The sequence below is a fragment of the Nerophis lumbriciformis genome, linkage group LG13 (assembly GCF_033978685.3).
Source record: "Nerophis lumbriciformis linkage group LG13, RoL_Nlum_v2.1, whole genome shotgun sequence".
In the NCBI taxonomy this organism is placed as follows: Eukaryota; Metazoa; Chordata; class Actinopteri; order Syngnathiformes; family Syngnathidae; genus Nerophis; species Nerophis lumbriciformis.
This window is the reverse complement of record NC_084560.2, coordinates 42,977,921-42,998,031: the sequence shown is the minus strand read 5'-3', so window position 1 is coordinate 42,998,031 and position 20,111 is coordinate 42,977,921. Positions and strand designations below refer to the sequence as shown.

Sequence of the window (20,111 nt, the reverse complement as noted above, 5' to 3'; positions counted from 1 at the left end):
AGTGTTCATTCAAGGCTAAGGCAAAATATCCACATATATATGGCGTATCGTGACACGGCCTAAAAATATCGAGATATTAAAAAAAGGCCATATCGCCCAGCCCTACCTTTAGTAGCTCGACAGGACAAAAAAAAAGGGTTCACCTAGGACAGGGGTCGGCAACCCGCGGCTCCGGAGCCGCATGCTGCTCTTTGATCATTCTGATGCGGCTCAGCTGCATACTTGTCGACCCTCCCAATTTTCCCGGGAGATTTCCGGATTTCAGTGCTTCTCGCAGAAAACTTCCGGGACTAATATTCTCAGATTTTCACCCTATTAATTATAATAAAGGCATGCCATGATGGTACAGCATTCAGCACCCTCTACAATATGTACAAACAGCGTGCCAGCCCAGCCTTTTGTTGTATGCATCTTCTACTTGCACACGTAAGTGACAGCAAGGCATACTTGCTCAACAGCCACACAGGTTACACTGACGGTGGCCATATAAAACAACTTTTACATTCTTACTAATAATGCGCCACACTTTGAACCAAAACCAAACAAGAATGACGAACACATTTCGGGAGAACATCTGCACCTTAACACAACATAAACACAACAGAACAAATACCCAGAATCCCATGCAGCACTGACTCTTCCGGGCTACATTGTACACCCCTGCTCCCACCAAACCCCGCCCCCACCCCAACCCTGCTCTCCCCCCCCCCCCTCCGTGCGTCGGTTGAGGTGGGCGGGGTTTGGTAGCAGGGGTGTATAATGTAGCCCGGAAGAGTCAGGGATTCATGGGATTCTGGGTAGTTGTTCTGTTGTGTTTATGTTGTGTTACGGTGCAGATGTTCTCCCAAAATGTGTTTGTCTTTCTTGTTTGATGTGGGTTCACAGTGTGGCGCATATTAGTAAGAGTGTTAAAGTTTATACCGCCACCGTTAGTGTAATCTGTGTGGTTGTTGACCAAGTATGCCTTGTTGTCATTTACGAGAGCAAGCAGAAGCCCCATACAACGTGTGGTTGGGCCGGCATGCTGCATATAGTGGGCGCTAAATGCTGTACCATCACGGCACGTTCGGGAGTATAGTTGCCCAGAATTTCGTAGTATGCTGGAAAAATCGGGAGGTCGACAAGTATGACGCTGTCAAGCGCCAAAACTCGAGACCCTTGGCATATACATAACACAAAGCAAAAAAAAAAACTTTGTATGCAGTGTCATTTCATTTTAAATTTCAAAAGATTTTTGTGGCTCCCACTGATTTCTTTGATTTCTGAAACTGGTCAAAATGGCTCTTTGACTGGTAAAGGTTGCCGACCCCTGACCTAGGAGATGAATGAGATTATCTATAACCTATAATAACAACAACACATTTTATGGTAAAATTCTGGCAACTAAGCTGCCAGTTTTTTGCCATACATTTTACAATGTTTTTTTTCATTACTGTAAGTGGGGGAAAAGGTACCACTGTTTTTTTTCTTTACAATAAAATTCTGGCAACTGAGCTGCCAGTTTTTTACTGTAAAAACAGTGGTACCTTTTTTCCATTTAAAGTAATGCACGGTAAAAACAACAACCGCAGATTTCACGGTAAAAAAAAACTGGCATCTCAGTTTCCAGAATTTTAACCATAAAAACACTGTAACTGATTCTTGATTTACAATAATATGCTGTAAAAAGTACCAAATTGGTTTACAATACGATTCTGGCGAGTGCTGCCAGTTTTTACTGTAAAATCTGTGTGTTTTTTTTTAGTGTACATTAAAAAATAAAATAATAAAATTCCTTGGCAATTGTGTAATAATTTCATGAGGAAAATCCTTAAAGAATTATCCATCCATCCTTTTTTCTATCGCTTGTCCCTCCCGGGGCTGCGGGGGTCTGGAGCCTATCCCAGCTTATATTCATAGTTCATTTACTGGAACAAGTGGCCCTCTTAGGGCAGCCATAACTGCGATGTGGCCCCCAATGAGAACGTGTTTGACACCCCTGCTGTATATAGTAATATTTGTATTTTATCGCAATTGCTAGTGCACTTAGTACATGTTGCTGCCTTCCCCCGGCACCCAGCAATTGGAGATATTTAAGATTCTTTAAAAGGAAGGGCATGAAAACGGAACTAGAGAGTTGGGGGTAGGGATGGGTATCGTTTACATTTTAACCAATAATTGTACCGAATCGTTACGATATAAACAGTGCAGATGCTCACCAACAGCCATAAAACTTTCCAATTACCGTATTTTTCGGAGTATAAGTCGCACCGGCCGAAAATGCATAATAAAGAAGAAAAAAAAACATAAGTCGCACTGGAGTATAAGTCACATTTTTTGAGGAAATGTATTTGATAAAAGCCATAATTTCACACATAAGTCGCTCCTGAGTACCGTATTTTTCGGACTATAAGTCGCAGTTTTTTTCATAGTTTGGCCGAGCTCCAGTGCGACTTATATATGTTTTTTTCCTTTTTTATTATGCATTTTCGGCAGGTGCGACTTATACTCCGGTGCGACTTATACTCCGAAAAATATGGTATAAGTCGCACAAACTATGAAAAAAACTGCGACTTATAGTCCGAAAAATACGGCAATGTAAATACTGTGAATTACTTTTTTTCCTCAGTGTGCAATATGGGTGTCAAGATAGTGTTTGTTTAATTATTTATACATAGTACATACATAATTGTTTAGTGTGCAATATGTATATATGTGCATAGGTGGAATACTGGTGTTGTTTTTATTTTTCATTTTTGGTTTTTCATTGGTTTTTTTTAAAATTATGTTTTACTTTTGTTACTGAATGTAATATCTGCAGCGCAACCACAAAATGTCCCCTATTGTGGGATGAATAAAGGCTAAGCTATCCTGTCATATACCGATATTTAAAAAGATGGGAAACATGCAGTTATTTTAAAATAAATAAATAAATAAAACTACGCCTTTTTTAAAATGGAATTTTGTGACATTCACATTAAACAGACTGGTCATTTAAATAGTTCAATTATGTGTGTTGTATATATTATAATAGAACATTTTTAGGACAACCAAATATTTTAAAATTATTTTTTTGTCATGTCTAAATAATTAAGATAATATGTGGCATTTTTAAATCAATACCATTCATATATTTTTCCCTAGTAGCTTTTCTTGATTTTTTCCCCATTTGTTTTGAGTTAGTGTTAATTAACAATAATTATGAATATTCCATAATTGTTGGAATAATTGTTTGTAAGTTATCACAAAAGAAACGTTGTATTATGAATGCTGTCTTTCGAGGCCTAACAAGAGGAAGAATGCTCGTGAAACGCCACTGTGATTTCAACACGGACAGATGGCAGGATCTGCTCAACTCCCAGAGGAACTCTCTTTGAAGTGTTAAACGAACTCTCTCTGAAGTATTTCACAAACTCTCTTCCAACTATTTGGTAACCGAGGTCAACGCTATTTACGACCCGCTGCCCTCTTGAAGTTGCTGTGGTCAGGAGACGGGAGGGGTTATCCATTGTCCTCCAACACCTGCCCCAGCTGGATCCAGGAAGAGCCCAAGCCCGAGAAATCCTCTTCTTGGACTTCAAAGCGACCGAAAACAATGACTGTTTTACATACTTCCCATTCCTGCTGTGACATGTGTTGGTGCGTGAACATTGAACATCTGAATAAATGAGGAGACGAAAACCTTCTTCGTCAGAGCGTGGTGCAGGACTGTACAGAGAGTGCAGTGGCCATGTCTCTCCTCAATATTGAGTCCAAATTGAATTCTGTCTCTGTTTGATTCCTTGCCTTTTGTCTTGTTTAATAGATGTCCTCAGTGTTTGAACGTGACAATACTATTTCAGAGTTTCGTAATATCGTTTTTCAAAATAATTTTATTTTAATTAAAGTTGTTTTCCATTTTGTGTTTACGAATAATATTCAAATATTACATCTTGCAATAGTCTAGCCATGTAATTAAAATACGCATATACTTTTTAAAATCCCTATTTCTTTGCAGGTCTTGAAATGTATACAAAATTGTTACAGCTTTGGATCGCTTTCTGCTTCTCTACATAAACCCCACCTTAAATTCAGCTTTACAGATGCCATGTTGGCTCTACAGTGTGACACCTGGGTGCTAAACCTTATGAAACGTCTATTTGAGTGTTTATTTATTCAAATAGACGGCAATATTTAAGGTATCTTTTAATATCTGAAAAATGTTCACTTTTTCAGAACCACCGAAAGACACCCGACATTGTGATCGGAGCTGACACCATTGTGGTATTTAGGCAATATTGCGCAATATTATGCTGTTTTCTTGCATGCTATCTATTGATGTGCTCCTCTACCGTCCGTAGAGTGTAGACGGCATGATTCTGGAGAAGCCACGGGACAAGCAAGATGCGTACAGGATGCTCTCACGGTCTGTTTGAACTTATGAGATGGTGAATAGAGATGGATCGGTAACCGTTTGTTTACCGGTACTGTTCTGCTACAGGTTGAGCGGGAAGGAGCACAGCGTCTTCACAGGGGTCGCCGTCGTCCTCTGCCACGACAAAGAAAGTAAGTGACGTTCCGTGAGACTTTTTTTGGCAATTTTTACGTGAATCAAAAGCCGGCTCTTTTGGCCCCAGATGAGGTTGATTACCAGATAGTGGACTTCTACGAAGAAACCAAGGTGAAGTTCGCCGACCTCTCCGAGGACTTGCTGTGGGAGTACATCGACAGTGGCGAACCCATGTGAGTGTTGATGAGCGCAGCAGGAAGTCACTTGAGGAGGACACTTTTGAACTTTGATTGACTGTGTTTGCGCCTGTTTAGGTCAACTTTAGTTGGACTTTAGCAGCAGAGACAATTCGCCTCCTATAGGCTCTCACCTGTAGGGGGCGATGCTCCATGCATCAATCAGGAGGTTAATACAACAATCCTGAGGGGCCTTTTTGCCAACCTTAAATAAACATAAAGCTCATTAAAATATGAATGCCTTCAATAAAATGTGTAACAATGTAATACATTGTCCATTAATGCATTCAATTACAAGATTCAGTGTAATTACCGTCTCATCGATAAGCATACTTGCCAACCCTCCCGAATTTTCCGGGAGACTCCCGAAATTCAGCGCCTCTCCCGAAAACCTCCCGGGACAAATATTCTCCCGAAAATCTCCCGATTTTCAGCCGGAGCTGGAAGCCACGCCCCCTCCAGCTCCATGCGGACCTGAGTGAGGACAGCCTTTTTTCATGACGGGAGGACAACAGGGTGACAAGAACTAAATCATCCAGACTAGAGATAAATTGTATTATTATGTTCATTTTACCTAAAAATAAATATATTTATTAATTAAAAAAAACAAAAACTAAATACATTTTTTTAATATTTTGCTAAAAACATCAAAATTAATTGTATTTTTATTTGTATTTTTTCGTGACTCCTTGTTACATCCAGCCATAGAATTATACATTAAAATGAACATATTTGAAATAATTGATTTTAAATTATCATAATAATTCATTTAAAATGACCATATTTAATTATTAAAATAATTGCTTGTTTATCAACAACTTTAGAATTTTATACATTACATTTTGAAACTCTCAGAAGCCAAGTTATGTTATATTCCTTAATATTAATTTATGCAAGTTTGAAGTATCAATTATCTAAACACAGTTTTGTTTGCATATTTTCAGGATGTAGATATATATATATATATATATGTATGTGTGGGAAAAAAATCACAAGACTATTTCATCTCTACAGGCCTGTTTCATGAGGGGGGGTACCCTCAATCATCAGGAGATTTTATATATATATATATATATATATATTTTATATATATATATATATATATATATATATATATGTATGTATGAAATACTTGACTTGGTGAATTCTAGCTGTCAATATACTCCTCCCCTCTTAACCACGCCCCCAACTACGCCCAGCCCCACCCCCGACCACGCCCCCACCACCCACCTCCCGAAATCGGAGGTCTCAAGGTTGGCAAGTATGTCGATAAGTTACAAAATACCGGTAATATTTTTCGAAACTCCATTGTATAAAAATACAGCAAGCTAATTAATTCAGTCATGTATTGGTCCACTTTATTTTATGTAATTGGCTAAGTTTGTTTTGGCATAAAAAAGGTTATAATTTCAAATATTTTTTTTATTTAAATTTAAAAAAAAAAAGTTTTTATTTAAAAAATAAATTAAAAAGGCACATATAGAAAAAAGACCAAAATGTTGACACTTATAACTAATAATGACACACCTTATTTTAGTCTTCTTACAAAATAAAAAATATATAAATGCCCATCACATCAATAAAACTATTTAATTAGGATTTTGATTTGATTAAGAAATAATCTTAAATAGTTATTTTGAAAATATTAATAACGTATTTCAAGACATATATGTATTTAAAGCCCAATGTCTATTACATTATTTTATGTAATTGGCTAAGTTTGTTTTGGCATAAAAAAGGTTATAATTTCAATTAATTTTTTTATTTGAATTAAAAAAAAAAGTTTTTATTTAAAAAATAAATTAAAAAGGCACATATAGAAAAAAGGCCAAAAATGTTGACACTTATAACTAATAATGACACCTTATTTTAGCCTTCTTACAAAATAAAAAATATATAAATGCCCATCACATCAATAAAACTATTTAATTAGGAATTTGATTTGATTAAGAAATAAACTTAAATAGTTATTTTGAAAATATTAATAACGTATTTCAAGACATATATGTATTTAAAGCCCAATGTCTATTTTTAAATGAAAACAATATATTTAATTTAATATTTGATTCTGTTGATGTAATTGCACCCACTTCTGTAATAGGAGAGGGTGTGGGTTTGATTCCCAGTCAGGGTTGTCATTCACATGATAACAATTTAAATAATATTGTGGTATTTTTATTGATTTAATGTCATTGTGATTGTTTTCCATTTATTTAATTTTGCTGTGTGTGTGTGTGTGTGTGTGTTAGGGACAAAGCGGGGGGCTATGGCATCCAGGCACTAGGCGGCATGTTGGTGGAGTACGTACACGGAGACTTCCTCAACGTTGTGGGTTTCCCCCTCAACCACTTCTGCAAACAGCTGGACGTCATCTACAATCGCTGTTGCCATGGCGACGCTGCCCCCTGTCCAGCTCCGAATCAGCCTCCGCTAAGTTCGTCAAGCACGCACGCAGCACGGCCTGCATGCAGTCAGTCTGGGGAAACGCTACCGTCTACCACCAGCAGGGGGCAGTTGATACATGATGTCCACCCCAGAGAGTGTGGGGACAGTGAAGAAGCCAGAGAGGACTTGCAGAGAATCATTCCACTGATGGATGGATTCAAAGCCTCCAAGGTGAGCAGGGATCATTTCAGTGTTATTTTGTGTTTGAATTCACTTTATTGTGATTTATTTTTATTTTTAATTGTTTCAAATCTTTTTTCAGGCACTGTTTACTGCCTCCAAGATGGGTGTGTTTGACCTTCTCCAGCGCAGGCTGGCCCTTAACGCAGCTCAGGTGGCCCAAGAGCTGAAATCCTCCGTAAAGGGAACGGAGCGTCTGTTGGAGGCGTGCGTCTCGCTAAATCTGCTAAAGATTTCAAGTTCGTCCCAGAATTTTTTTTTTTTCCTACCGTCATCTTCTCTAAATTGGGCTGTTTTACTTCGCTCATGTTTTTATTCCCACGTCCAGAGTGTGAGGCGCCCCCCGTGTACGAGAACACGGACCTGGCCAAACGCTTTCTGCTGTCCGACGCCCCGTGGTCGCTGCTAGGCTACATGGCACACTGCAACGACACCGTCTGGCCGCTCTTCAACCACCTGGACAGCGCCGTGCAGGAGGGCGCCAACCAGCACCACAAGGCCTTCGGGAAGAATCCTGGCGACTTGTTTCAGGTAAATGTCATTTATATATTAGCATACCTGCCAACTACTCCGGATTTCCCGTAATTAGTACGGTTTTCATCAACCTATTCCGGGTTACGGTTGCAGTGATAAAAAATATGGTTTTTCATTAATTAAATTATTATTTTTTTTTTTAAGTTTTATTCAACAACAATGACAATCGACACTGCTTCCCGTAACTTCCTATCGAGCCATTCCGAATGCCATGCGCGAGGCTATTTATAGCACCGCTGCCAAGCACGAGGCACCTGTTGCCATTGTTTCCAAACGAGCGAACGATCATGGAATCAGCCGGAGAAAAATCGCAAACGAGTCTTAAACCGAAAAGAAAACTGCAGTCATTCCGTGAAGAATATTCAAAAGCCTATCCGGGAATAATTATCCGTTCCAAAAAGGGTGAAAACTACGCGAATTGCACCTTGTGCAGACAAGATTTTTCGATCGGACACGGAGGAATTAGCGATGTAAAAGACCACGTTGGGACAAAAAAACACAAGTCTAATGCCGTTGCTAAATTTGGATTTCAGCCACAAAAAGGTAATGACACCAATGTTATCTATTGGAATTGTTTAGTACTGTTATACTGTTAAAAGTGTTTATACTATTTATGCTTTCAAGTCCAAGTTGAAGAAATCTTGTTAAATGTTGACAGCATAACTACCAAAATACAGAAGTATGTCCTTAATATTTTTGCAGTGCTATTTCTGTTGAAAAGTTAAAATGATTACATTAGAGATGTGATGTGCCACTTTTCAAGTGTCTGATGGCTTAAATTAATTTTCATTCATTTTTCATATATTGAATTCTTTTGAAAGGCTTACAAAAAAACTACATTTGAATTGTAATTCCATGCTATTGACAGGACTATTAATTTTAATGAAGTTAGCTTACCATGTTTACAGTATGATAATTGTGATAGAAATGTGAATTTTAGGCACAGAATATTTTTTACAATTGAACAAGGCAGTAGATTATACAAGCTTGGACAGAAAGTTAATAATGACACCAATTTTTTTTTTAATGGAATTGTTTAGTACTGTTTTACCATTTGTTTACTGTAAAAAGTGTTTATACTGTTTATACTTTCAATTAACAAATTGAAGTCTTGTGAAAGGTTGACAGGATAACTGGCATTAACTGTCAAAATAATTTCAAACTATTGAAGTTAGCTTACAGAATAAACATGTCAATCAACCCATATGATTTTTGCTGTAATATTTTTGTTTTGAAAAGTCACTGTGACTGATAGAAAAGTGATGGTTTTAGCAACATTTTAACCTGTCTGAATGCTAATAATCATTTTGCGTCGGGGGGCGAAGCCTGAACCCCCCACCAGGACTTTGTCCTGGACCTACCGGGGCCTGCGGCCCCTGGACCCTGGCTACTAGGTTTTTCTGATTTCAAAAGTTGGCAGGTATGCATTAGTGGTACACGTACCGCAGTTTGAGACTCACTGGTCTTGATGTCCTCTACATCCCCCCTGAGAGAGGTCACCATGTTGTTGCATCTTTTGGTTTGGCAGGATACCGTCTACAGCGGCCAGGAAGTCAAATTGAGGTTCATGAAGGCCATGGACAACATCGCCAAAGTGACGGGAAGAGCGGTGGCGACAGCCTTTGACCTGTCCGCATTTAAGACCGCCTGTGACCTCGGAGGTAATAAATAGTCTCGCCATTCATTTCATTTTCAAGGGGAACACTAGCATTTTTTTTTAATCATAGAATTTCATCTCAAGGATGTTTTATCAACATGAAGTTCTTCAATCTTCACAGGGTATTCGCGGGGTCTTAAAAAGTCTAAAAACGTCTTGAATCCAATAATTTGAAGTTAAGTCCTTAAAATGTCTAAAATTATCCTAAAATCTTAAAGGGGAACATTATCACAATTTCAGAAGGGTTAAAACCATTACAAATCAGTTCCCAGTGGCTTATTTTATTTTTCGAAGTTTTTTTCAAAATTTTACCCATCACGCAATATCCCTAAAAAAAGCTTCAAAGTGTCTGATTTTAACCATCGTTATATACACCCGTCCATTTTCCTGTGACGTCACACAGTGATGCCAATACAAACAAACATGGCGGATAAAACAGCAAGCTATAGCGACATTAGCTCGGATTCAGACTCGGATTTCAGCGGCTTAAGCGATTCAACAGATTACGAATGTATTGAAACAGATGGTTGTAGTGTGGAGGCAGGTAGCGAAAACAAAATTGAAGAAGAAACTGAAGCTATTGAGCCATATCGGTTTGAACCGTATGCAAGCGAAACCGACGAAAACGACACGACAGCCAGCGACACGGGAGAAAGCGAGGACGAATTTGGCGATCGCCTTCTAACCAACGATTGGTATGTGTTTGTTTGGCATTAAAGGAAACTAACATCTATGAACTAGGTTTACAGCATATGAAATACATTTGGCAACAACATGCACTTTGAGAGTGCAGACAGCCCATTTCAGGGCTGTCTGCATTTAAATGTTTTTAAGCTAAATTATTGGTAAACACAGTTTATGTATAATAATTTACATAAAACTGCGAGTAATGAATAAAGTTTTCATCAATTAATATATTCTGTAGACATACCCTCACCCGCTCTCTTTTCCTGAAAGCTGATCTGTCCAGTTTTGGAGTTGATGTCAGCATCTGCTTTGAGTGTCGCAGGATATCCACACATTCTTGCCATCTCTGTCGTAGCATAGCTTTCGTCGGTAAAGTGTGCGGAACAAACGACTGACCATTTCGTCGGCTTTCCCCACAGCCTCGTATTTTGAACAAATTTCGTCCAATTTCTTGCCACTTTCGCATCTTTGGGCCACTGGTGCAACTTGAATTCGTCCCTGTTCGTGTTGTTACACCGTCCGACAACACACCGACGAAAGTGAGAAAATGGCGGATTGCTTCCCGATGTGACGTCACAACGTGACGTCATTGCTCCGAGAGCGAATAATAGAAAGGCGTTTAATTCGCCAAAATTCACCCATTTAGAGTTCGGAAATCGGTAAAAAAAATATATGGTCTTTTTTCTGCAACATCAAGGTATATATTGACGCTTACATAGGTCTGGTGATAATGTTCCCCTTTAAAAATCTATTGATGTTACTTTTATTTAAAACGTGCATAAACTTCAGTCTGGCTTTGAAATGTTTCGCTTCTTTAGGACGCTATAACGTAACTACACGGTGGAGCTAACTGTGCTGCTCGGTCAGAATATATCAAACGCCACCAGCTATTGTTGTGCGCGCGCAGCTGTGTGATGACAGCTTAGTTAGCATAACGAAAGTCCGCAGCAAAGCCAAATGTGTAGATTAACTACGATCAAAGTATTGGACAGGACGTCGGAAATGTGTACCGTATTTTTCGGAGTATAAGTCGCACCGGAGTATAAGTCGCACCTGCCGAAAATGCATAATAAAGAAGGAAAAAAACATATATAAATCGCACTGGAGCCTGGTCAAACTATGAAAAAAACTGCGACTTATAGTCCGAAAAATACGGTAAATAAAGTTGTACTTTATATAAGAAAAAAATGGGCATACAAAACAGTACAAATCGATCCTTTTATCTTGTTATCTGTCGTTCATTCATTCACCCGTAGGCTCGTAATGCTCAATCTCAACAACCACAATGCACCTGCTCCCGGTCTTTTTTTTACATCCGGTTTGCCGCAATGAATTGTGGAACGTGCAGTATCTTTGTTAACCCTTTGTTAGGCTATGAAGTAGAAAACAACTCAATTCAGTGTCAGTGTTTCTCAAATAATCCATATCAAATACATGTGTAAATCAAATCAATTCCCTTTGAACTCTTTTTAACTGTAAATAACAATAGATCAGCAATTAAATCAAGTATGCAAATTATGAATGATCATCACACATGAACTATATAACCCATAAGTTACAACAAAATGACTTGCTTAACATGGGTAAGTAAAAGTTCAAGGATTTGTGTCTCCTGAACGATCAATTTAATGCATGGTTGAAGCCGGTGGATGGAAAACGTACAAAGTGTTTAGTACCCAGGTGTGCAGCTATGGAGGAGGGAAGCGTTTGTAAACATGGCGGTGAAAGTGAATGAAATAATAATGTAAAAGTAAAAAATCCGGGATAAGTCTGTGTCAAAAGATGCTAAAACGCCACAAACGCTTTACAAAGTAACCCTCCCAAAGGAGTGGTACGTGGGTTAAGTGGCGGCAATTGCCGAAGGGCATCAATATGAGATGTTTACCGTATTTTTCGGAGCATAAGTCGCACCGGCCAAAAATTCATAATAAAGAAGGGAAAAAAACATATATAAGTCGCACTGGAGTATAAGTCGCATTTTTGGGGGAAATGTATTTGATAAAAGCCAACAGCAAGAATAGACATTTGAAAGGCAATTTAAAATAAATCAAGAATAGTGAACAACAGGCTGAATAAGTGTACGTTATATGAGGCATAAATAACCAACTGGTATGTTAACGTAACATATTATGGTAAGAGTCATTCAAATAACTATAACATATAGAACATGCTATACGTTTACCAAACAATCTGTCACTCCTAATCGCTAAATCCCATGAAATCTTATACGTCTAGTCTCTTACGTCAATGAGATCAATAATATTATAATGTGTCAATCATTTCACACATAAGTCGCTCCTGAGTATAAGTCGCACCCCCGGGCCAAACTATGAAAAAAACTGCGACTTTTGTCCGAAAAATACGGAAGGTCAATTGACCAAAAGTGTATTTATTAAAGAGTTATTAAGCAGTGGCACAAACATTCATGTCATTTCCAAAACAGAAAGTGCAAGATTGTCAGAGACATTTTAAAACAAGCTATTAGTGCACTTTTGTGCATGATGTCACTAAGATGACATATCAAAACAACACTAAATTAAAGTGCACTTTTTGTACAGAATGCCACTACAATAGTTAAAAACAAATAAAATGCACTTTTGTGCATGATGTCACACAAGATATTTCAATAAGTGTCAAATAAAAATGAGCTGCATAATAGGAAATCCAATGGTTTATGTCTTTCGCTATGTGGTAGGTTCCTGCGGACGTTATCTCCTTCTGTTGTTGACTATTTTTTCATACGGTGTTGATGTGGAAATGGTTGCTTCGGCATTTTGTTGGTGTGGCACCGGCCGGAGATGTTGACATGCGGAGTTTCAAGCACTCTTCATTCTCTAGCGGGTGACTTTTCAAATGATGCTACAAATTAGCAGTAGGTGCTACTTTTTGTAGCAACGCTTTTGCCGCATACTTGTTCGACATCTTCCCGCTTGAAGCCAAACAACCGCCAGACGATGGACCCCGTGTTGTTTTTCTTGGGAATTAAATCTTCCTTCATTTGTTACCAGATTCGCACCTTCTTTCTCTCGTATTACCACTCGCACCACTGCGCCAGCATCACAGCTAATGTTACCCATGCTGCTACGTTATATGAGGCATAAATAACCAACTGGTATGTTAACGTAACATATTATGGTAAGAGTCATTCAAATAACTATAACATATAGAACATGCTATACGTTTACCAAACAATCTGTCACTCCTAATCGCTAAATCCCATGAAATCTTATACGTCTAGTCCAGGGGTCGGCAACCCGCGGCTCCGGAGCCGCATGCGGCTCTTTGATCACTCTGATGCGGCTCAGCAGCTTACTTGCGGAACCCCCCAATTTTCCCGTGAGACTTCCGGATATCAGTGCCTCTCGTAGAAAACTTTAATATTTTAATATTTACCGATTTTCACCCTTACAGCTATAATAAGGGCGTGCCATGACTGTACATCATTTGGCGCCCTCTACAATCTGTATTAACAGCGTGCCAACCCAACACTTGTTATACAATATACATCTGCTGTTTGCACACGTACGTGACAGCAAAGCATACTTGGTCAACAGCCACACAGGTTACACTGACGGTGACCATATAAAACAACTTTAACACTCTTACTAATAATGCGCCACACTTTGAACCAAAACCAAACAAGAATGACAAACACATAAACACAACAGAACAAACACCCATAATCCCATGCAGCCCTGACTCTTCCGGGCTACATTATACACCGCTGCTACCACCAAACCCCGCCCCGCCCCCAGCCCAAGCATGCTCCCTCACACATCAACCCCCCCCCCCCCCTCTCTGTGCGTCGGTTGAGGTGGGCGGGGTTTGGTAGCGGGGGTGTATAATGTATCCCGGAAGAGTTAGGGCTGCATGGGATTCTGGGTATTTGTCCTGTTGTGTTTATGTTGTGTTACGGTGCAGATGTTCTCCCGAAATGTGTTTGTCATTCTTGTTTGGTGTGGGTTCACAGTGTGGCGCATTATTAGTAAGAGTGTTAAAGTTTTTTTTATACCGCCACCGTCAGTGTAACCTGTGTGGCTGTTGAGCAAATATGCCTTGCTGTCACCTACTTGAGCAAGCGGAAGCCCCATACAACATGTGGCTGATCAGGCACGCTGGTTGTGGTGGGCGTTATATGCTGTACCATCACGGTACGCATGACGCTGACTAATGCTATTAATTTAAAACCCCCGTACCGCACCAGCTTACAAATTCCATACAAAAGGTGTGGGCGGCGTGTCTGAGACCCCTGGTTTATGCAGAGCGAAAAAAAAACTTTTTATGCAGTGTTAATTCATTTAAAATTTCAAAAATTTTTGCGGCTCCCATTGTTTTCTATAATTTGTGAAACTGGTCAAAATGGCTCTTTGACTGGTAAAGGCTGCCGACCCCTGGTCTAGTCTCTTACGTGAATGAGCTAAATAATAATATTTGATATTTTACGCTAATGTGTTCATCATTTCACACATAAGTCGCTCCTGAGTATAAGTCGCACCCCCGGCCAAACTATGAAAAAAACTGCCACTTATTGTCCGAAAAATACGGTACTTTGTATTTTTTTATCCGTATGGATGTGAAATGGTCTTACATTATTTTCAGGATAGTCTTAAAAAAAGTCTTATATTTGACATGGTGAAACCTGCAGAGACCCTGCTTCAGACGCCACCTTGAATGCCTCGCTGTGTGTTTTTTGGAAGGCTGTACAGGTGCCATGGCTGCTGAGATCACCAGAGCTCACCCCGGGATGTCTGTGACTGTGTTCGACTTACCGACCGTTATCGAAATGACTCATCATTTCCATTCGCCGTGCGCTGAAGACAGGGTTACGTTCGTGTCAGGTATTATTATTATTATCATTGTTGTTAGTGGCTCAACTAACCTCCATTGTGCACGCTAAAGCATCTCTGCTCAACAGGAGACTTCTTCAAAGATGCTTTACCCAAAGCCGACTTGTACATCCTTTCTAGAATTCTCCACGACTGCTCCGATGAGAAAGTGCACTTATTGCTGGGCAGAATCGCAGAGATGTGCACGCCAGGTAAACTACACAGAACTGGACACGCACACCCAAGTCGTACTCTCACTACCATTTTGTACGACCGTTTCTATCATAGATGTACGAATGATAGGAAAAAAACATGCATGCTAACATTAGCTTACCCTGTTGCCGTGCCTTTACAATGATCACTGCAATATATTACTCCACAGTCTCTACTTTGATGCAGCGGTCCATTTTTTTTGCTGCCCGCAGTCTCCTCTTGGATAACATTTCAGGACACATTTCTTGCCACGTTTCTTGGCTTTGATCGCTGCAGTATTATACTCCACAGTTTCCACTTGGCTGCAGTGCTCGGTTTTCTCAGTCTCATCTTGGATAAAAAGAACAAATTCTATCACAAGCTTTCCCTATTGCTGTACATAAGCTCTAGATGCAGTAGTATTATACTCCACCCTCTCCACTCAGTTTTCTCACTGCCCTCAATCTCCTTTTAGATAACATTTCTGGACACATTTCCTGCCATGTTTCTTATCTTTGGTCACTGCAATTATTATACTCCTCAGTCTCCAATTTGCTGAAGTACCCCGCTTTCTCACTGCCCTCAATCTCCTTTTTAGATAAAATTTCTAGACACAATTCCTGGCATGTTTCTTATCTTTAGTCTCTGCAATTATTTTACTCCACAGTCTCCATATGTGCTGCAGTGCCCCGCTATCTCACTGCCCTCAGTCTCCTCTTGGATAAGATTTCCAGAACACATTAGCTTTCCCTGTTTCTATGCACTAGCTCTGGATAAAACCTCACAGTCTCCACTTTGCTTCATGGCTTTGTTTTATCACTGCCCTTAGTCTTCTTTTGGCTAACTTTTTGCCATGTTTCATGGCTTTGGTCGCCGCATTATTATACCTCACAGTCTCAACTTTGCTACAGTGCCCTCAGTCTCTGCTTGGACAACATTTCCGGACAGATTCTATCATATGCGTTCCCTATTGCTGTACATTAGCTCTGGATGCTGCAGTATTATACTCCCCCTCTTCACTTTGCCACAGTGGTCCGTTTACTCACTGTCCTCAATCTCCTCTTGGATATGATTTTAGGACACATTATATTATAAGATTTCCCGATTGCTTTACATAAGCTCTGAATGCGGCAGTTTTATACTCCACCCTCTCCACTTATGCTGCACTGCTCAGTTTTCTCACTGCCCTCAATCTCCTTTTACAAACAATTTATGGACACAATGTTTCTTATTTCCAGTCGCTGCAATTACTTAACTCTACAGTCTCCAATGTGCTGCAGTGCCCCCTTTCTCACTGCCCTCAGTCTCCCTTTGGATAAGATTTCCAGAACACATTGCATTGTTAGCTTTCCCTGTTTCTATGCATTAGCTCTGGATAAAACTTCACAGTCTCCACTTTGCCACAGTGCTCTGTTTTATCACTGCCCTCAGTCTTCTTTTGGTCAAAATTTCTTCTTATACCACACACACTACACTTTCCCGCAGTGCCCCTCTTTGTTTTTGTCCTCAGTCTCTTTTCGGATAAAAATTCTGGACACATTGCTTCATAAGCTTTCCCTATTGCTGTACATCAGCTCTGGATGCTGCAGTATTACACGCCACACTCTCCACTTTTCTGCTGCAATCAATTGTATTGTTTTTTTCTGCCCTCAGTCTCTTCTTGGATAAAATTAGTAAATTACTGTCAAATTAATGAGTCATTAGAGACGCTGGTTCTCTTCCATTTTTGATTGTTTTGGCACGGTTTTCAGGGTTTTCCACAATGCGTTTTATTGGGGGAAAAAACCCCCAATAGGAGGTATTTGTAGGTTTCTTAGTAGGGGTGTAACGGTACGTGTATTTGTATTGAACCGTTTCGGTACGGGGGTTTCGGTTCGGTTCAGAGGTGTACCGAACGAGTTTCCACACGAACATCTGAAGTAGCCGCCTAAGCTAAAGTCTTAACAAGCTGCTCCGCTTTCTGCCTCTTGTCTCTGTCAGTCCTCTACACAGCACCCAGCATTGTCCCACCCACACAACCATCTGATTGGTTACACGCAGAGCGGTAACAGCCAATCAGCAGTGCGTATTCAGAGCGCATGTAGTCAGTGCTTAGCGTTTAGCAGGTAATCATCAGGCAGCGGACTCTCCCCAAATGATAATAAACACCTCCCAGTCAACTACTAGTAACATCACTATGAGCCCGTTGACCTTCTAGAAATATAAAAGGCAGCTCAGCTCGCTCCTGGCTTGAGGTGAAGGCTAATTCGCTTTTAGCGTAACGTTGTGTGTGTGTGTTACGGACAGCAAAGCCCTGTCTGTCTGTTATTTCACTTTACCTTTTTCTGTGTTGATTGAGCTGTGTTGAAGCAGCAAAAAAGGACATTATGTTAAATGAAGAGTTTCTGTCTCTGATAGTTGATATAATAATGTAAGTGCATCATTAAGTCTACATGAACTCCATGGTGTTCAGGGATGAATAGTCTATCCCAGGGGTCGGCAACCCGCGGCTCTAGAGCCGCATGCGGCTCTTTAGCGCCGCCCTCGTGGCTCTCTGGAGCTTTTTAAAAAATGGAAAAAGATGAGGGGAAAATTTTTTATTTTTTGTTTTATTTTTGGTTTATGTAGGAGGACAAACATGACACAAGCCTCCCTAATTGTTACAAATCACACTGTTTATATTAAACATGCTTCACTGATTCGAGTATTTGGCGAGCGCCGTTTTGTCCTACTAATTTTGGCGGTCCTTGAACTCACCGTAGTTTGTTTACATGTATAATTTTCTCCGACTTTCTAGGACGTGTTTTATGCCACTTCTTTTTCTGTCTCATTTTGTCCACCAAACTTTTAACGTTGTGCATGAAAGGTGAGTTTTGTTGACGTTATTGACTTGTGTGGAGTGCTAATCAGACATATTTGGTCACTGCATGACTGCAAGCTAATCGATGCTAACATGCTATTTAGGCTAGCTATATGTACATATTGCATCATTATGCCTCATTTGTAGCTATATTTGAGGTCATTTAGTTTCCTTTAAGTCCTCTTAATTCAATTTATATCTCAAGACACACTATCTGTATGTAATATGGCTTTTAATTTTTTTAATTTTTGCGGCTCCAGACAGATTTGTTTTTGTATTTTTGGTCTAATATGGCTCTTTCAACATTTTGGGTTGCCGACCCCTGGTCTATCCTATTGCTATTGTACTATTTTTTCAATTAATCATTAGTAATGCAGCTGCCTAGTTTTGAATGGCAGGGTCCCTGCTATCACATGTTGATAAAAATATAACATCTACGTAATAAAAATCAACTACAGGCTTCCCAAATGCTGGAATAAATTAAGCATGATGAGTTGAAACTGTTTAATGTTGCACTTTTTATATGTAGAAGAAAAGTTGTGTCATTTTATTTAATCTGAGCAACAACTTGAGGCAGTTTAATCTTGATTAATGTGGGCAGAATTATTATAGTGTTCCCAATGTTAAAAGGATAAAGCCATTGTTTACAAATTTGGTAAATAAATAACCAAAAAATTGTTATTTTGTTGTTTTCTTACTGTACCGAAAATGCTGCTAAACCGAGGTACGTACCGAACCGAAATTTTTGTGTACCGTTACACCCCTATTTCTTAGAAATCGTATTTTAGTCAAACTAGCCCAATAATGACATCCTTGCTAATGCCATGTAAGCACAGTGACTTCCTGCGTGAATGAACCTCATGCTTAAACAAATCCAATTTTCTTGCCACTGACATTTGAATGGTTCAGGCTAAAAAGCCTCGCTAAAATCTGTACGCGCAGGTTGCGGGCTCCTGCTGAGCGAGATCTTCCTGGACGAGGGTAGAACAGGGCCGAGTCGCGGGCTGCTCCAGGCCCTCAGCATGAGCGAGGGCAGGCAGAGGAGCGCCGGCGAATACGAGCTGCTTTTGAAGAGCCACGCCTTCATCGCCGCGGGTATCAAACAGACGGGCAACCTGCTGGATGCCATGCTCTGCGTCAAAGTGTAACTTTACACCACCGCCGCGACAAAGGTCAAGTTGGTTTTGTTTTTTTGATCGACATTTACAAGCCGAACAGGTCCCTAAACACAGCACCACACGTTAGAAGGCGCTTTTGGCGACTAGAGGCAAGGGGACATCTTCAGCCAATGTGTCGAAATCACGTTTTAACGCTCAGACACTGTCCGCCCTCCTTTGCGTTGAACATGCAGGCCGCGCGGTCCTCATCGCTGAGACCATGTTGGACGAGCGGTCCCCTTTACTCGGCCCTGCAGTCCCTCAACATGCTGGTCCAGACCGAGGGTCTGGAGAGGACGCAGCGCCAGTATGCAGACTTGCTGGGAGGGCGCTCGGGGTTCACACCATGAACTTCCTGGACGCTTTTATCGCCTTTAAACTGTGACAAGAATAAACTCACACGTGTAAATTGATTGGCCAGAAGAATTCAATATTGGAAATGTGCACAACATCCGCACCTCGTTTAGGTTATACACTATGTACTGTGCTCCTCCTTTTAATGCATTCTAAAATGCATTTGGGTGCAGTATAGGAGCTCTACAGTAGGTAGGGTTGTACGTTCCTTCATTACTGTGAGAATCCTGCGTCTGACTGAAGCATTAAGAAGTGGGACTATCCTGGACTAGCTGCAGTGTGCTTAAACAACCACCAGGTAGCGTCTGTGAGCAGATAATTGTGTATCATCTCCAGGTCTGTAGTGCATTCTTCACTCACGCTTAAAGTGAAGGATGAGGCAAAAATACAACCTTACCTACTGCACCTAGTGGTGACGTTAGGGAATTGCAACTATATCAACCATTTGGTGGTGGAAAGTTCAAGAGAGAGTCACCAATTTTGGCCAAGCAATGATACAAATGTTATCAACAAAGATGTCTTGCACAATGTGTCAT

The 20,111-nt window shown here is 40.1% G+C and overlaps 1 protein-coding gene across 2 annotated transcripts in view; it reads left to right on the top strand.

Moving 5' to 3' along the window:
- Positions 1-19,605, top strand: part of asmtl (acetylserotonin O-methyltransferase-like) — a 28,927-nt gene extending 9,322 nt beyond the window's left edge. The window contains exons 4-15 of one of the 2 annotated variants that reach the window (XM_061970744.1): positions 4,195-4,242; positions 4,320-4,384; positions 4,460-4,524; positions 4,596-4,701; positions 6,954-7,320; positions 7,412-7,568; positions 7,658-7,860; positions 9,392-9,524; positions 14,905-15,045; positions 15,123-15,245; positions 19,007-19,236; positions 19,416-19,605. In XM_061970744.1, the coding sequence (XP_061826728.1) occupies positions 4,195-4,242; positions 4,320-4,384; positions 4,460-4,524; positions 4,596-4,701; positions 6,954-7,320; positions 7,412-7,568; positions 7,658-7,860; positions 9,392-9,524; positions 14,905-15,045; positions 15,123-15,245; positions 19,007-19,212 (1,614 nt within the window). In that variant the 3' untranslated portion in view covers positions 19,213-19,236; positions 19,416-19,605. Of the gene's footprint in view, positions 1-4,194; positions 4,243-4,319; positions 4,385-4,459; positions 4,525-4,595; positions 4,702-6,953; positions 7,321-7,411; positions 7,569-7,657; positions 7,861-9,391; positions 9,525-14,904; positions 15,046-15,122; positions 15,246-19,006 lie in introns of both variants that reach the window. The other variant, XM_061970743.1, reaches the window with a different exon arrangement.
- The last annotated feature ends 506 nt before the right edge of the window (positions 19,606-20,111 follow it).